This window comes from Etheostoma cragini, chromosome 13 (assembly GCF_013103735.1).
Source record: "Etheostoma cragini isolate CJK2018 chromosome 13, CSU_Ecrag_1.0, whole genome shotgun sequence".
Classification (NCBI taxonomy): domain Eukaryota; kingdom Metazoa; phylum Chordata; class Actinopteri; order Perciformes; family Percidae; genus Etheostoma; species Etheostoma cragini.
In genome coordinates, this window is record NC_048419.1 from 10,922,708 (window position 1) to 10,937,145 (window position 14,438).

The following is a 14,438-nucleotide window of genomic DNA, read 5'->3' on the forward strand; positions in this document are numbered from 1 at the left end:
TCACTGGATGTTTTTTCTTTTTCGGACCATTCTCTGTAAACCCTAGAGATGGTTGTGCGTGAAAATCCCAGTAGATGGTCAAGATTCTCTTGACCATGTCTACATGCCTAAATGCACTGAGTTGCCGCCATGTGATTGGCTGCTTAGAAATTAAGTGTTAACGAGCAGTTGGACAGGTGTACCTAATAAAGTGGCCGGTGAGTGTATTGTTTGGAGCATATTATATCTGAGTAACTGGAAATACATCTCAGGAGTGGATAATTCAGACGTCTGAAAATAGGCAACTAAAAAGCTTCTGAGTGGTCTGATAAATCTAATGCTGAATGTTTATCAGCTAATGATAGTGTTTCAGGTGACCTTCATTCCCAGTCTTGTTTCATTTTCAGTCAGTGCTTCCCCGGCGCCATCGTGTGGTGTTACCACTCAAGTCGTAAACTTCTCACAGGGACCTGCTGCTAAAACACAATGACAGAGAGCTGACTTCCTTTTAGAGAAGATAATATGATTAATTAAAAAGTCTGATAAGTTGAGTCAGATAACTATTGACATTGAATATCTTGTGTATTTAATTCCTCATTCAATCCTATTTATGTGACAGGTATGTTGGTCCTCTTGGCTTATGGGTGTCTAATGCTCCTTCTGGGCTCCTACGCAGCAGCGGCAGTTGTCTCAGTGATGCAGACCTCACGTTTGTCAGCTTTAATTGCAAGCAAGGTAGCATCTTTTCTGAGCAATTTCTGAGCTGTCCAACGAAAAATAAGATCTGTGAACTGTGAAGGGATAATGCACAATGCAAGAGAGTTTATTTTCTGGTTGTGTTGTTTCCAGGTTCTTCAGGCTGGAACCAACTACTGTAACGGTCACACAGGCCAACTGTCAACTCTGTCTGTGTTACTAACGTGGGCAGCGTCTCTGGGTGTTATCTTTGTGTCTCTGCAGGTAAACAGTTAGGAACTACACACGTACATAAACATAACTGCACAACTTCATAATTTACACTACTACATTCTGTCATCGTTGTCTTTGCTAACGGCTTCAAACTTTGTCTTGTAGGAGACAGAAAGCTTGTTTGCCACTCTGTCACACACAGTGTCAGCCTGTCTCAGCAGTGTCCTCCTGGCCCAGGTCCTCTGCTACAGGAGCAACACTGCCACCTCTAGAAAGAAGAATGAGTAGAGGTGGAGGATGGTGACAAGTGCTGCTTCTTCCTGTCATTTTGTCATGTTTACAGTGTTGTTTCTACATTCATGATGGTGTTCTACACACAGATCTACTATCTAGAAAAAACAAGTGTCTGTGTAAATGAAAACTCTTATAGTCTTGCTATTTAATAACTTCAGACATGTTCTTTCTGTCGTTAGTTTACCATTATTGTGAGGGTGAGGGGATAAAAAAAAACTATTGTCGCTCCCCAGTGATTGAAATAAGATGACTTTTCTCTCTGGGGTAACACAGCTTTCAATAGTATCTGCTGGTGACAGGCAGTTGTTGAGTGTATTTGGGTTAACTGCTTTCAATTCAAGTACAAACTGACAGATCATCTACAACAATTCTTCCTCAAATTCTTCCTGTCTGAGTACGGTAATTCTGATGCTGCAGACAGGAACAAACATACAAGCTTTTGTCAGATCAGGTAATTTGTCTGATTATTTCCTCCTCTATGGGTGATGGAACATTCCGATGATGATTCACGCCATGTCGTGTCAGATTTACCTTTGTTGCAGTTCTACTCATACATTTCCAAGCACCAAACAGCTTCAGTAAATGGGATGTTCCTAATGCAAGATTACACAACACCTTACTGTAAACTGGGAGCAGGAAGTTTAGCGTTTAGCTTGAGGGTTTTTTCAGAAAGGAGTGTCCATAATGCTATTGTCAAGATCTCAAAGATTGCATGCCATCAACCTTAAAGTTATTTTTTACCAACATATAGGATTTGGAATACAATGTAACCTGTTGATGTTTTTAGATGAATTCCTGAGCATCAAATTGGTCTGTAAACGCTTTTTCATGAATTATTTGGACTGGCTTCTGAGCTAATGCTATCCACTGTGGACGAGAGGTTCAGTAATACTCCAGACATTTGTAGGAGCTCTGCCAAGACACACTAAGGTGACAGCATACGTGCACCAATGACACATTAACCTTGTTTGTTTTGGCAATGACTTGTTTGTTTCCAGCCAACTTAACAGACAAATACTAGTAATGTGGCTCACCAGCTATGTATAATAAACCATTTCTTTGTGGGGTTTTACTGTTACACATTTATGGATTTTCTTACTTTCATACCTGTTTCATAAACGCATTCTGAACTGAATTTAATAATACTGTGAATTGTCTCTTAACAGTCAGAAATAAAATAAAAGAATGAACAGAGTCATCACCTTCAGTCACCCTTCTGTGTGGTCTGTTAAAGGACCGAAGCATATGAAAACATTATCTGAAACAACCTCCTACTAACGCTATTATGTTATGTTGGCATTTTAACCCAGTTTGTTGTCCAAAGCATAGCACTGACTGTTACTACCAGTTTAGCATTGATAAGTGCACATACTACAGGCTATGTCATTATGGATGATAGAGAAGTTAATTGGTCTCAGCATTTAATGATTTAAAAAAATATTAAGAAAAACAGACATTGTTGGTGCATGCAGGTAGATTAAAAGACAACAGCTTCTTCTGTGATAGGAAGACACCTCCAATGACATTTACATTTGCGTTGCATAAACGGTGTGTTTGGGTTGGTATCATATCAAATTACCACGGCCCAGAAATACAGCAGTTAGCATTGCTGCAATCTATCTATCAAAACGGTGCTCAAAACAGGGTTCCTTGATAAATGCATTCATGCACTGTCTGTTCTTTAATAATTCAGTCGATTGGGAAATTCATTAATTGGTCAGTTTTTAATTACATGTTCAGAACATTACAATTCTTGTCAATTTGAGGAACTGAACCTCAGGACTAAACCTCTCTGAACACAATTTGGGACACTTTAGTACTAAAGGTTGTATAGTTTGATAGCAAATGACCATTTTTATTTCTGTAATATTCAAATGTTATGAAACAAGGTAACACTCCAATGTCAGTCAATAAAAAGTCAGATCATTTATTTGCTCTTGAAGTCCACTGTACAGACAGTTACAGAAAATAACAGAGTGAAATCTGTAAGACATTCATGAAACACAACTAAGCTGCTGCATGAAGCTTTTATTAATTATGGCTAAGCACTTATAACAACGTAAGTTTTTTTTAATACAAAATTCATCAAAGACTTTACATTGGAACCATCTGCAAATGAATTGAGCAATTACCCAAAAAAGTATCAAAAGTACATTTGGCACTTTACATGTATTTCACATGGTATGTTGTTCCTGAGGCTCCTAAATTACATAAACTAAGCAGTAACTATTGTTTGTAGTCGCTGTAGACCAGTCAACAGATATCCATTCCCACACAGCAGGCTTACTGTATATTACATTGACAAAAATGGAGTAATGGTATGGTAGTGGACAGTCCACAATGTAAAGAATCAGGTGTGATTACATCCACGAAGGTTATGTTTCTGGTTTGTCTGTTTGTCTGTCAGCAGGATAATGGAAATACTACTAGCTGGAATTTCATGAAACTTGGTGGAAGGGTGTATCACAGGCCAAGGAAGAACTCAACTCACAAATCACGTGGCGGATACACAATTTTTCTTTCCCTTTCTTTAATACTGCCTGATAGGGCATTTGTGCTGCATTCCTGTGGTGTTGGAATAATCACAAAAATGTAAGTCTAACTGGGAAAATTCCCACTGCACTCAGTGTTGGAATAAAATGTATTCATATCATGTGTGCTCATAAACGTCATTATATTCACAGAATGGACTATATTAATCATGTGTGTTACATTCATTATATTTTGAGCTAAAGAGCAAAAGCATTACACATAGTCTGCTTGGTTTCAGTGTGATAGTTCATAAGTTTACTGTGACCTTTTTGATAAGTTGTTTTGGTACAATGTGTCCAACCATAGCTCTACCGAGTGAGTTTAATTCTGAAAAGCAGGGCCAAGGGTGGTTAGGGTTATGTCCTCTGTTTGGGTTAAGATCCTCTCCAGTAGCAGTCTGAGACCTGTTATCTATTTTGCAGGCCGAGCTCTGCTAGGCACTAACCTTCTGAAGACAAAACACAGCGCACAAACATGTCACATGGTAGCAAATGAATTGCCCCCGTGCACAAAAGATCATGCAGAAAGGAAAAAGAGTTAGACAAACTTAGGGAGAGCTATGGATGCATATTCTCTGTAACCTTGTCTCTGGAATATATTCTATTGTAATAAACGTTCTTTTATCCAACCTGCGGACTCTAACCCTTCTTCCTGAAAGAATCTAGAAGGGCAAGATGTCGGCCCTACATCAGTCAGTTTAGTTAGGTATTTTTAGTACTCATTAGTGTCTGAAACACCAGAAATTGTGGCTGGCTTGATGTAAAACAAACAAATGGCACAAGGTTTGGCACAAAGCATATTTGACAAGAATTATTTCTGGTTACACATGATTGAGCAATTAGTTTTAACAAAAGTCTTATGCACTTAATTATGATAATTGTTCTGTCAGTGTATGAAATGTACAAGCAGCCAATACTGCTGTTAAATACGTCTGAGTCCACTAGAATACTCGTAAACCACACACGTTGTTTACAGTACACAGCTGCTTGGAAAGTATAAAAATGGCAATCAGGAGAGCAGAACTTAATCTTTATTATGTAAAATAAACTTTGACATCTTTTTTCTCCTGTGTTATGTTTTGGAAAATATCACTAGTAACTAGTAAGGTATTATTCAATCCTTGACACATTGCAGAGTATTGTGCACTTTATGAAGAAAATAAAATCTGGCTTACTCCTGGAGACCAGTTTCAAATAACTTTAGAGTTTAAAATGTCCATTTCATGGTAATTGGTGATTAGTAATAAGGCTAAACTGTAGTCATATCACAAAACCATAAGACTACCCTACACGCTGGTGCAGAAACTATGATGATACTGATATTTTTAAACTGTACTACACTACACTCTAAACCCAGATCTAGTTGTAGTTAAACTTTTTAGTGGTCACTACTTATTGTTTACCACTAAATCGCAATAATTGTTTGAAATAATTAGCTTCAGATTGCAGTGCAAATTAAGCAGAGATAACCAAGTCAAATTTCTGAATGGGAAGGCATTTGAAATGTTCTCCACTGAAGAAATGCCAAAACTCACGGGAAAAAGACATGTTCTGAACGGTTTATGGCCTAGTTAAAGCGCATTTTAATCATTTTGCGTTAATGTGTTACGTGGTTATGTTATCTGGGTTTCAGTTATTTATGCATGGTTGATTTAGTGTTCATGTATATCTACATTTATTACTGCTCCACAATCGAGACCAGGATGGGGACTGGTGGCTGGTGGGCATTGAGGTTCTATCCAGTCTAATCGTCTATATAACACATTGCATTGGAAATATTCAATGCAGACAGTGTATTGTCTGGACTGTGTGATTGGAGCAAACGGATATAATACATTGTTATTAAAATTAGAGTTTTACAAAGAAAAAACAATACTTAATTGAAATAAGTTTCTGCAGTTGCATTATTTATCCCAATGTTTTGTATTTATGATTCTTTGCATGTTTCAAAGGTGCAATATGTAATCTAAGTACTGTATAAAATAAACAATGACCACAGTGTGTCATCAGATATTGAGGAAACATGCTGAATTTAAATACTATGTTTTCTGATAACAACCCTAATCTATTTGTGTTTTGGGCTGTGTGTTGGGCATCAACAACCTATTTTGACAGCCCGACCGGGTTGCCAGATATACCAGCAAAAACGCAAACCTAGCCATGAAAGCACCAAACAATTTGTTTGTTTATATTACGGCTTTAGGGATAGTCATTTTTATTCCTTTCAACATTCATGTGCTCACATTAAATTATATAGAGTACTCAAGTTAGTTACTCACAAAAAAATGTAGACACAGCCAGGGAAGCGATCTGGTAATGCGAGACTAGCATCAAGCTAACATTAGCATAGCATGACGTTGGGTTTAGCGTTATCAACCTGTGAACTTTGACGCTGGAGAGGAGGGGCCGGGGGAGAAAAGTCTTTTCCGTATTTTGAATTTGGACTGGAGTAACCATTTTAAACACTATTACATATTGCACCTTTAAAGCTATAGTGTGTCGTTTCTGTCGGCCCCATGAGTAATTCTGACTGATGATAACATAACTGTCGGAGAGTCCACATAATACAAGCCTTTTATGATCCCCCACTCCCTCCTCCACGCAGTTGCTAGTAGCCAAGGAGGACATGGAGGATTAAAAATACACGACGGACTCTTCACTCAATTTTCTGTGCACGAAAGTCGCCGGACGACACCATTTTCTGAACACAGCCATACTGAGAAATACAGAGAGTTGTGTGGAGCTGATCGTCTTAATTAGCTTTGTGTTGCTACAAAGCTAATTAAGACGATTCATAATTTATTAATATCATTTATCAAGTTACGCACTAAAGCTTCAACTTAACGTGCTTATTTTAGCACTTTATTTTTAATTTTACTAATGAGTTTTAGTAATAACTACTAATGTAAACTTGATTTGTCTATTGCGTCGACTAACCTCTCTGTGTTAATACAACTTGATTTGTTAAGTTTCACCTTGTGTAAAAACTGTTTAAGGCAACGGGTTTCCACGTAAATTTCTCGTAAAGTCAACTAATTTGGGGAAACAGTGTATTTTGTCGTATGGTATGGAGGACCTGTTGACCCAACAGGGTGGGAGAGTTGTAGCTAAGTCAATCATAGCTCTGTGTGAGTCATCCAGATTTAGCTAGCTAACTTTCTTCATCCACAGAACTTTTATAACTATATGAGATATGTTTGAATTTGTCTAGAGCGTACTAACTTTCTTCATTATTTAGATTTAGAACAGGCTGGCACTTTAATACTGTGACAAACGGAATCACATCATCAAACATGGAAAAGACATGAGTGAAGGTTTATGCTCACCCTACTTTACTCCTTTGAGTTCCAGCCAAAGAAATTATGTCACTTCCTGAAAATGGTCTCAATGGAGTTGTAGTCTTTTTTTGGAAGGTTAAAAACTATTAATTACCAGGGTGGCAAATGACTTCAGGGATAATATGGCCTATAAAATAAGTTCTTTTAAAATAATTTGATGTCATAGTTTGTGTAAAAGGTTTATTACTTTGCACTGGCGACATTGTGTGAAAATAAAAGCATTTTTAAAGTGCATTTTTTGTTTATGTGATAAGGAATAATACCTTAATATATAGTAGATGAAAAACTTGTTATAAATATTTGATACATTTTAAAGCAAATATAAGGAAGTAATAAGTAGAGACAGAAATGATGCTGCATAACAGGAATGACCCAACTGTAATGGCTCACTTTGTTAAATATCACCAAATCCAAATGGTGTAACCAGCAAACATTCCTCAAACCTCTGCTTTCAAGTCTATTGTAGCAATTTCACTGGACAAGCTGTATGCTTCATTTGATAATTTCATTATACAGTATGTTTAAATAAAAAAATAAATAAAATAAAACTATAACTTCTGCTAATTTGTAGAACAGCTGCTACTACAAAGCATGGAGCAGCAAGCAAATTTCCACCAATCTTTTCAATATTAAAAGTTGTTGTGCCACTGTTTTGGCTGTTAGCACGATCTATTTAATTTGTCAAATGTGGGTCACATTTGATGCTTTCTTCGGAGGGTACATAGTTGTGCCCACTGCATATTATTTTACATCTTTCAAAACTAAGAAGCATAACTAAGAAGTTAAAGAGCTATGAAAAAAGCTATGAGGTTTGACATATAGTATAGTTTATCTGAGGGTTACACTCTAAGCTCCTATTTAGGTTATCATCATATCTGTCCCCATGGGCAGTTTGGACATTTTCACCTGCTTCCTGACACATTTTGACTGTACTAATGTGTTTTCTTATTGGAGTGTAACATTTTACCCTTACTCTCTTTTTTTCCATCAAGACCATATGTTTTTTCCTTTCATCTGACCATTGTATCCTCATTAAATGAGGACTCAATTTACCTCTGCACTCAGAGCTTAATCAGTTACAGAGTTTTCTTTGTCCCTGAAACTGCTGGTGCTGTTTGCGCAGTTCATCCCACAAAAACAAAGACAGAATGGTATGTGGACCGATCCGGAAATAAGAGGCTCCCAAGCCTTTGTAGAGTCCCAGAAAGCCCTCCTTCCTCAGCATCTTGGAAAAGCAGTCAACGAATCCGTTATAAAGCTGCCCCTAGAAAGATGAGAGAATGAAAGTCAGCCTAGATCCATCCTCCACGCCATCCTGAGCCTTGGTACTATACACGGGGCGCACGTCGTAATATTGATAGTTATTTTGTAAAAACTATTGTGATATTTGCCTCTAGCAGAAATGAGAGGCATGCTACAGAGGCCTGGTAAACTCACTTCTTCAGAATTTTCACACGTCCCAATTTCTCTAATTTCAACCCCAAGTGACTCTGACTAAAAGGACATCACTTGAGGCAATTTATCAGACTTTACGCAGCTCTCTCTGGAGATAAACACCTTTATACAGCCCTGGGTGATCTGGCGACTACCGAAGAGGATTAGGGCCACTGGTGAAAAAATGTATGTGAGTTCTGACTTTATTCTCAGAATTCTGACTTTATTCTCAGAATTATGAGATTAAAATCAAAATTCTGAGAATAAAGTCAGAATTCTGACATTAATCTCAGAAATCTGAGAAAAAGTCAGAACTCACATGATGTTTTCACCAGTGACCCTAATCCTCTTTCGTAGGCGACTCCTGTGTTTACATGTGGTAACGGCTAGTACATATTAACAGGTTAGCGTTTGGCTTGAAATGACTGTTTCAAAAATGCATCAAACAATGCATAAGGTTGTCGACAATGTTGATTGACATATTAATACTGAACTGATTGAATGTTGTTCATTATGCACATATGTATCAAATCCTGTGAAACATACATAAAATATGTACAGATAAGTACAGTATACTACATCCATTTAATATGTACTGTACACATAGTACATTTAATATGATGAGAACCTAAAAGGAGTGTAACTAACATATCAGTCTCTCCTCACCTTGCCCAAATGATCCACAGGCTGGTTGTAGAGCCGTGTGCTCACTACATCAAAAGGTGTCATAGCCATCACCACCACCAAACTGCTCATCATGCCAGCAGTCAGGGCGACCAACCAGCTGCCCTTTGGGAACACCTTGGGAAGAAAAAAGAACGTGGTTAAGTTACCAGACCAAAAGGACATGTGAGACTCCGGTCGCAGGAGGATAGAGGTGAGAAATTATTACTATTATAGGTTCCTATGTTATCCAAACTCATACTATCTGGTAGATACAACTTAATTGACCATTGTTATACTTTCTGGCTTTTAGTATCAAAGTGCCCCAGTGCAGTGATACTACACCAGTAGATCATCATCATCATCATCATTAGGGTACCACCTATGTGCAGCTACTTCTAATTTTACCTGGCCATTATCTCCCGGGCCATTATCTCCTACATGCAGTGAAACAGAAGAATGGTTCTATTATTACCGCCTCTGATCTTCAGTAACTACAATCAAGTGTTTTTATGTGAACCGGATGTTTTACCACAAGTATATAAAAGACAAGTTTATTATGCACACAAGAGGACATTTGTGTCACGCTTTATATGGATGGTCATACTTACAGTAAACAAAACAATAAACAGACAACACAGCAGCACCCAAACACGTTTTACCTGCACCCTCACTGACGCAACAGCCAATAAAAACAGCTTAAGAGGAAGTCTGGGAAATCAAGGAAGTAGTGCAAGAAAACTAAACCAGGATGTAGGATTCTTTTACGAACAGTGTTTCACACTCAATCCACCGTTGTCATTAGGCCATTGTATGCATATATTTAACTAGAACTGAGTCAGAAGCACCTTGCATCAGATAAACCGGTGCACTTGTTATGTAAATTCCGTGTTTTCAGCTAGCGGGGGCCAATGAAAGGTTTCAAATTTATATTCCAGAAGAGTGCAATGCCTCACGCTTTGTCAGTGCCACAATGACTGCGTTTGTAAACTGTACACGGCTACAGACTAAAAACAATATCTCTTCTTAAGCCAGCGCCTAGTGATTATTTTCATGATCATTTATCTATTGTATAGTATTTTCTAGATCTAGACAAATCTAAACTCTAGATAATATCAGAAAATACAGAAAAACGCCCATCAAGTGTTTAAAGAGTTTGATCCAACGTCTTCAAACTACTTGTTTTATCCTAATCCCAAATATATTCAGTTTACTATCATATAAGCCAAAGAAAAGCAGCAAATTTTAACATTTTAGAAGCTGGAACCATCTAATTAGGTTTTTTTTAATCAGACTGTATGCTTATTAATTTGCTGCCTTCCAGGTAATGCAAGACCCCGAAAAAAGAAATGTGTATTATTGAACAGTTCTGTTATACAAAAATATCACCACTAAAATTTCATTTTGGGATTACACCTCAGCAAGCACTGTTAGGGAATAGAGAAATAGTCTTACCTGTAGGTCAATCACAAGCTCCTTGGAGGAAGAGAAGGCGGAGAGCTGTGCAGATGACCCCACGCTGACCCTCGGTACAGCAGCACTTGAGCCCCTCCACAATCCCAGAATGCCATGCTGTTTGTAGATGGCTGCCAGAGCGTGGATCATCCCCTGGCAGAAAGAGAAAGAACATGTGAGAAAACTGTTGATGCATAACACTATATATAACTATCTAATAATACAATCTGTTTGGGTTACCTTGTGTTTATATTGATGTCCAACTGCTATAGAGGAGTTAGACTGACTCTGCAGATGAGTCTTTACCTGTCAATGGAGAACACTGTTTACTTTTTCACCTCAGTTGCAAGTGACAGCTCACCTTATAAACCTTTAAAGTAACAGTACAAAGTAAATGAAGCCAGCTACTGACCAAGTACACAGGGCTTCCCACCACGGCCCCCACCACTCCAGCAACAGCCCCTGCTAACGTGGTTTTGGCCGCGCTGACCCTTCCATTGGTGTGGATGTAACCAGAGTTCTCAATGACGGCGTACGAGCCGAGCCGGACTCCGTTCATAAAAAACTGATAAACGAGCCCGGGTGCCAGTCCCTTCTGTAAGCCGGCCAGTCCGTCCACTTTACCGATAGTGTAAAAGGCGTGGAACACGTTGCGATAGTACACCTGGTACGAGCCCCGGCTCTGGAGCTCTCCCTGGAGCTGCATTCGCGTTTTGACGACCTCCAGCGGGTTGGTGAACAGACATGCCCCGCACGCGGCAACTCCGCTCAGCACGAAATCCATCACGACTGTCCGGTGGGGGGACTGATGTGGAGTGTAGGCCTGCTAAGTCCGGCATGCCCTTCATATCAGAGGAGTTGTCCTCAGCGTCGTTTCTTTCCCCTCCCACATACTGCTTCGATATATAACAACAGACACACACCCATGGATGCCTCAAAAAAAAATCCTTACACTATTACACCGACACGCCATACAGTACTCATTACATATCAGCGCGCAGACATTGTATCACTTCAGGAACTCCTCGTAAATTAGTATTACGGAAACGAATTGGTAACGGTAACGGTGTTACATAATTGTTGCTAATCAGTGTAGCCTACTATTCAAGAAACCCAAGCCACAAATATTCATAAGTAGCCCCGACCTTCATTTCTTTTTATGCATTTATCTAAATAAATTGCCACATATGCCGTAAATACCGCGTTTTACTCTAACTCAGTTTTCCACTTAGTTTTGGACGAAGAAAAGATTTATTAAATCAACAAACTAGTTGCTTTGGTGTAATGCCATTTCCCCTTCCACTGTGCTATAATCGTTTTCTCATTAGAACCTAGAACCAACGGCTGAAGACTTTCTCAGAAATTGTTAAACCTCCCAGAAACAAAACAACTGCATTTTTCTTCAGTGTGACATGCTGTTTGAATTAAGCTAAAAAAAAAACTGATAAAATGAAAATCATGCTTTTTTTAAAGAAACATATGTGCGTTGTGCATGACAAAACAATCAAAAAGGGCTTACATAGGATAACTACAACCGATGCTTAGTATTGTCCCGTAAACGTCTCATCAGAGCGTACGTATGACGTAAATTTCCACAGGTCCATGCACATGGCATGACTTTCATCTTCTCAGCCAATGAAAAGTCCTGTAGTGTCCAGTATCCAGTCAATAGGACACTGTGTCCTATTGACTGGATACACTAGTTAGTTAGGTGTTTTCCTACTTTCTGTAACTCAGACGTTAAACCATCGAGCATCCTGTTTCCGTTTGTAGATTAAGAGCTTTTGGGATGCGTTTCAACACTGGATAATTTAGCCCAACTGCAGTAGGCTACAAGAAAGTGGAGTTATGGAACAATTTCATTTCTTTGGCAACCTTTTTTTAGACAAATGTCGTTTGAAAAAAATAAAATATATATTGAATATTACAGGCCTTTTTAAATCTGCAATAAAAAAAAAATGTAAAAATGAAGGGGCACCCACATACCCACATGTCCAATTGCCCCCATGTCCTTGTATAGCCACGACCCCATTGAGACCCCAGTACATGTAGCCTAGCTGTTGTCGCAATACAGTAAGTAATAGTGATCTAAACAAAAACAAACAAGGTTTGTACTGTATACGTTGGGGCCGGTGCATGCGAGAAACTGGTTTTCATCTTCAAACTTCATGCTGCTGCTGTAACTAGTCACAACCAGTGATTACCCTGAGAGTTTTTCAAGACTGTTCAACTTTTTATTAAATAACAGGCAGCCTTTTGGAATGGAAACATTGTTATTCCAGTCCAGTCTTGGTAGCCTCCCAATAGTGATAAGGCCATAATGCGGGAAACTGGAGAGACAGCTGGTTAGCAAGGTTTCTAATCGCCCCATCCAGAGCAGATTTGGACTATCTCAGTTTCAAGCTGAGGTGGAAAAGGCTGGATGGAAGGTTAAGCAGGAGACCTGTGGCAGAAGGCACCATATCAGGGCAGAGGTGGAACCAGAAACCCCTGGCGGCCTGGCCAGGGGCAGGGCAAATGGGTCAAGTTAAGTAGCTCTGGAGGACAGACAGGAGGTCCAACAGACCAGTGGAGCCGCTCGAGAGGTCGGGCAGACCAACAGGGGCGCTTATGGGCAGAGAAACTGGCAAGATTTTTGTCTTAAAAAGGTTGGTAATTAGCGTGGCACCTTCCATTTCTCTCTCTGCCCTTCTGAGCCTCCTGGCTCCAGAGATCTGACCGGCCAAGTTCGGCTGATCAGCCCTCGTGGCTTCACATGCTTGATCATTTAACCTTCTTTAGGAATGCTAGATTTGATCTTCTCCCCTTGTTGTCGCCATCTTTCTCAGTAACTACTTTAACGCCAAAGACTAGTGTGGGTCAAGGCTTCTCTAATAATGGCTTTTGATAAAAGCTGTGCTTCTCCTTGATCCAGAGTAGGTGTGGCTATGGTGTCCACAGCTAGTTGAATATGAATATGAAAACCTTTTGGGCTCTGTTCATTTCCAGCTCAGCAAGACGTGTGTTGTCCATCTGGAACACTCAGTAATGAGGTGACAATCCTTGAGACAAACCAGAGGACGCCCCTCTTTGTGGCCTCTGCTGCTTCCTGAAGGCATTAGTCTCAGCCTGGGCTCAGTCAGTGTAGCTCCAGACATTTGGTGAGAGACACCAAAGCAGAGAAAGGGGAGGTAATCTTGCAACTTATGAGGTCATAAGGGGCAAACTCACAGTTTGGCCCATCTGAGCTTTCATTTTCTCAAAGGCAGAGCAGGATAGCCAGGGTTCTCTTTACACATATTGCCATTTCTAGCCACTGGCGGAACATAGGAAGGCCGGGGGAACTCATATTAATGTTAAAAAACATAAAGTGACATTTTCATGCCATGTGACCTTTAATACATTTGTCTGGTGTGGTAATGTGTCCTTTGCATGGAGACTTTAAACAAAAACAAAATAATAAAAAAGTCATGAGACCTGTATGAAGTGAAGTAAGTTCAGGTAAATACTGTGTCACCAGGTCAATACCATCACTCTCAATTAGAGATTACAGTGGACTTTAGTGACTTCTATTTCTGTTTTTAACCACCTCTGTTTAATCAGCTGAAGAGCACTTACAGCTCAGCTGCATGAGGATTAAAGGCATTTTGACAACTTCCGTGTGTGTGCAAATGTAATGAGACTTTTGCTTTTACAGCCTGGATTAATTAAACACAGATGAGGTTTGACATTGTTGTCTTTCCAGTTGTGTAAATATGTAGATACTCTATTTCTGTGCTCTTACCTTTGGCTTATTAGATGAAAGGGCAGTGTTACAGATCTATACAAATATCAGTGTCTTTTACCTACAGACTGA

General features: G+C 39.3%; 2 protein-coding genes and 2 long non-coding RNA genes across 4 annotated transcripts in view; 2 read left to right on the forward strand and 2 right to left on the reverse strand.

The window, feature by feature from the left end:
- LOC117955935 (mannose-P-dolichol utilization defect 1 protein-like) overlaps window positions 1-2,377 on the forward strand; it is a 5,870-nt gene extending 3,493 nt beyond the window's left edge. Inside the window, exons 5-7 of the mRNA XM_034890735.1 lie at window positions 599-714; window positions 829-939; window positions 1,054-2,377. Of these exons, the coding sequence (XP_034746626.1) occupies window positions 599-714; window positions 829-939; window positions 1,054-1,176 (350 nt within the window). The 3' untranslated portion in view covers window positions 1,177-2,377. The remainder of the gene's footprint in view (window positions 1-598; window positions 715-828; window positions 940-1,053) is intronic.
- Window positions 2,378-3,088: 711 nt separating this feature from the next.
- Window positions 3,089-5,112, reverse strand: LOC117955940. Its single transcript, XR_004659162.1, has 2 exons — window positions 4,402-5,112; window positions 3,089-3,804 (listed from the first exon to the last, which is right to left on the reverse strand). It is a non-coding gene; the product is annotated as an uncharacterized LOC117955940 (long non-coding RNA).
- A 2,139-nt stretch (window positions 5,113-7,251) lies between these two features.
- On the forward strand, window positions 7,252-14,430 carry LOC117955939. The gene is made up of 3 exons (XR_004659161.1): window positions 7,252-7,889; window positions 11,462-11,463; window positions 14,418-14,430. It is a non-coding gene; the product is annotated as an uncharacterized LOC117955939 (long non-coding RNA).
- On the reverse strand, window positions 8,059-11,843 carry slc25a35 (solute carrier family 25 member 35). Its single transcript, XM_034890734.1, has 5 exons — window positions 11,016-11,843; window positions 10,844-10,909; window positions 10,604-10,756; window positions 9,152-9,286; window positions 8,059-8,315 (listed from the first exon to the last, which is right to left on the reverse strand). Exons 1-5 carry the CDS (start codon window positions 11,385-11,387, stop codon window positions 8,124-8,126), a joined length of 918 nt encoding a protein of 305 aa, XP_034746625.1. The 5' UTR covers window positions 11,388-11,843; the 3' UTR covers window positions 8,059-8,123.
- Window positions 14,431-14,438: the final 8 nt, after the last annotated feature.

What these genes read in the sequence shown, in the direction of transcription:
- slc25a35 (XM_034890734.1), bottom strand. Translation starts at nt 11,387, where the DNA reads ATGGATTTCGTGCTGAGCGGAGTTGCCGCGTGCGGGGCATGTCTGTTC. An exon ending in TGGGAAGCCCTGTGTACTTG is followed by an intron (nt 10,910 to 11,015) that starts GTCAGTAGCTGG and finishes CTCCATTGACAG; the next exon opens with GTAAAGACTCATCTGCAGAG. An exon ending in CTGTGGATCATTTGGGCAAG is followed by an intron (nt 8,316 to 9,151) that starts GTGAGGAGAGAC and finishes TCATCTTTCTAG; the next exon opens with GGGCAGCTTTATAACGGATT.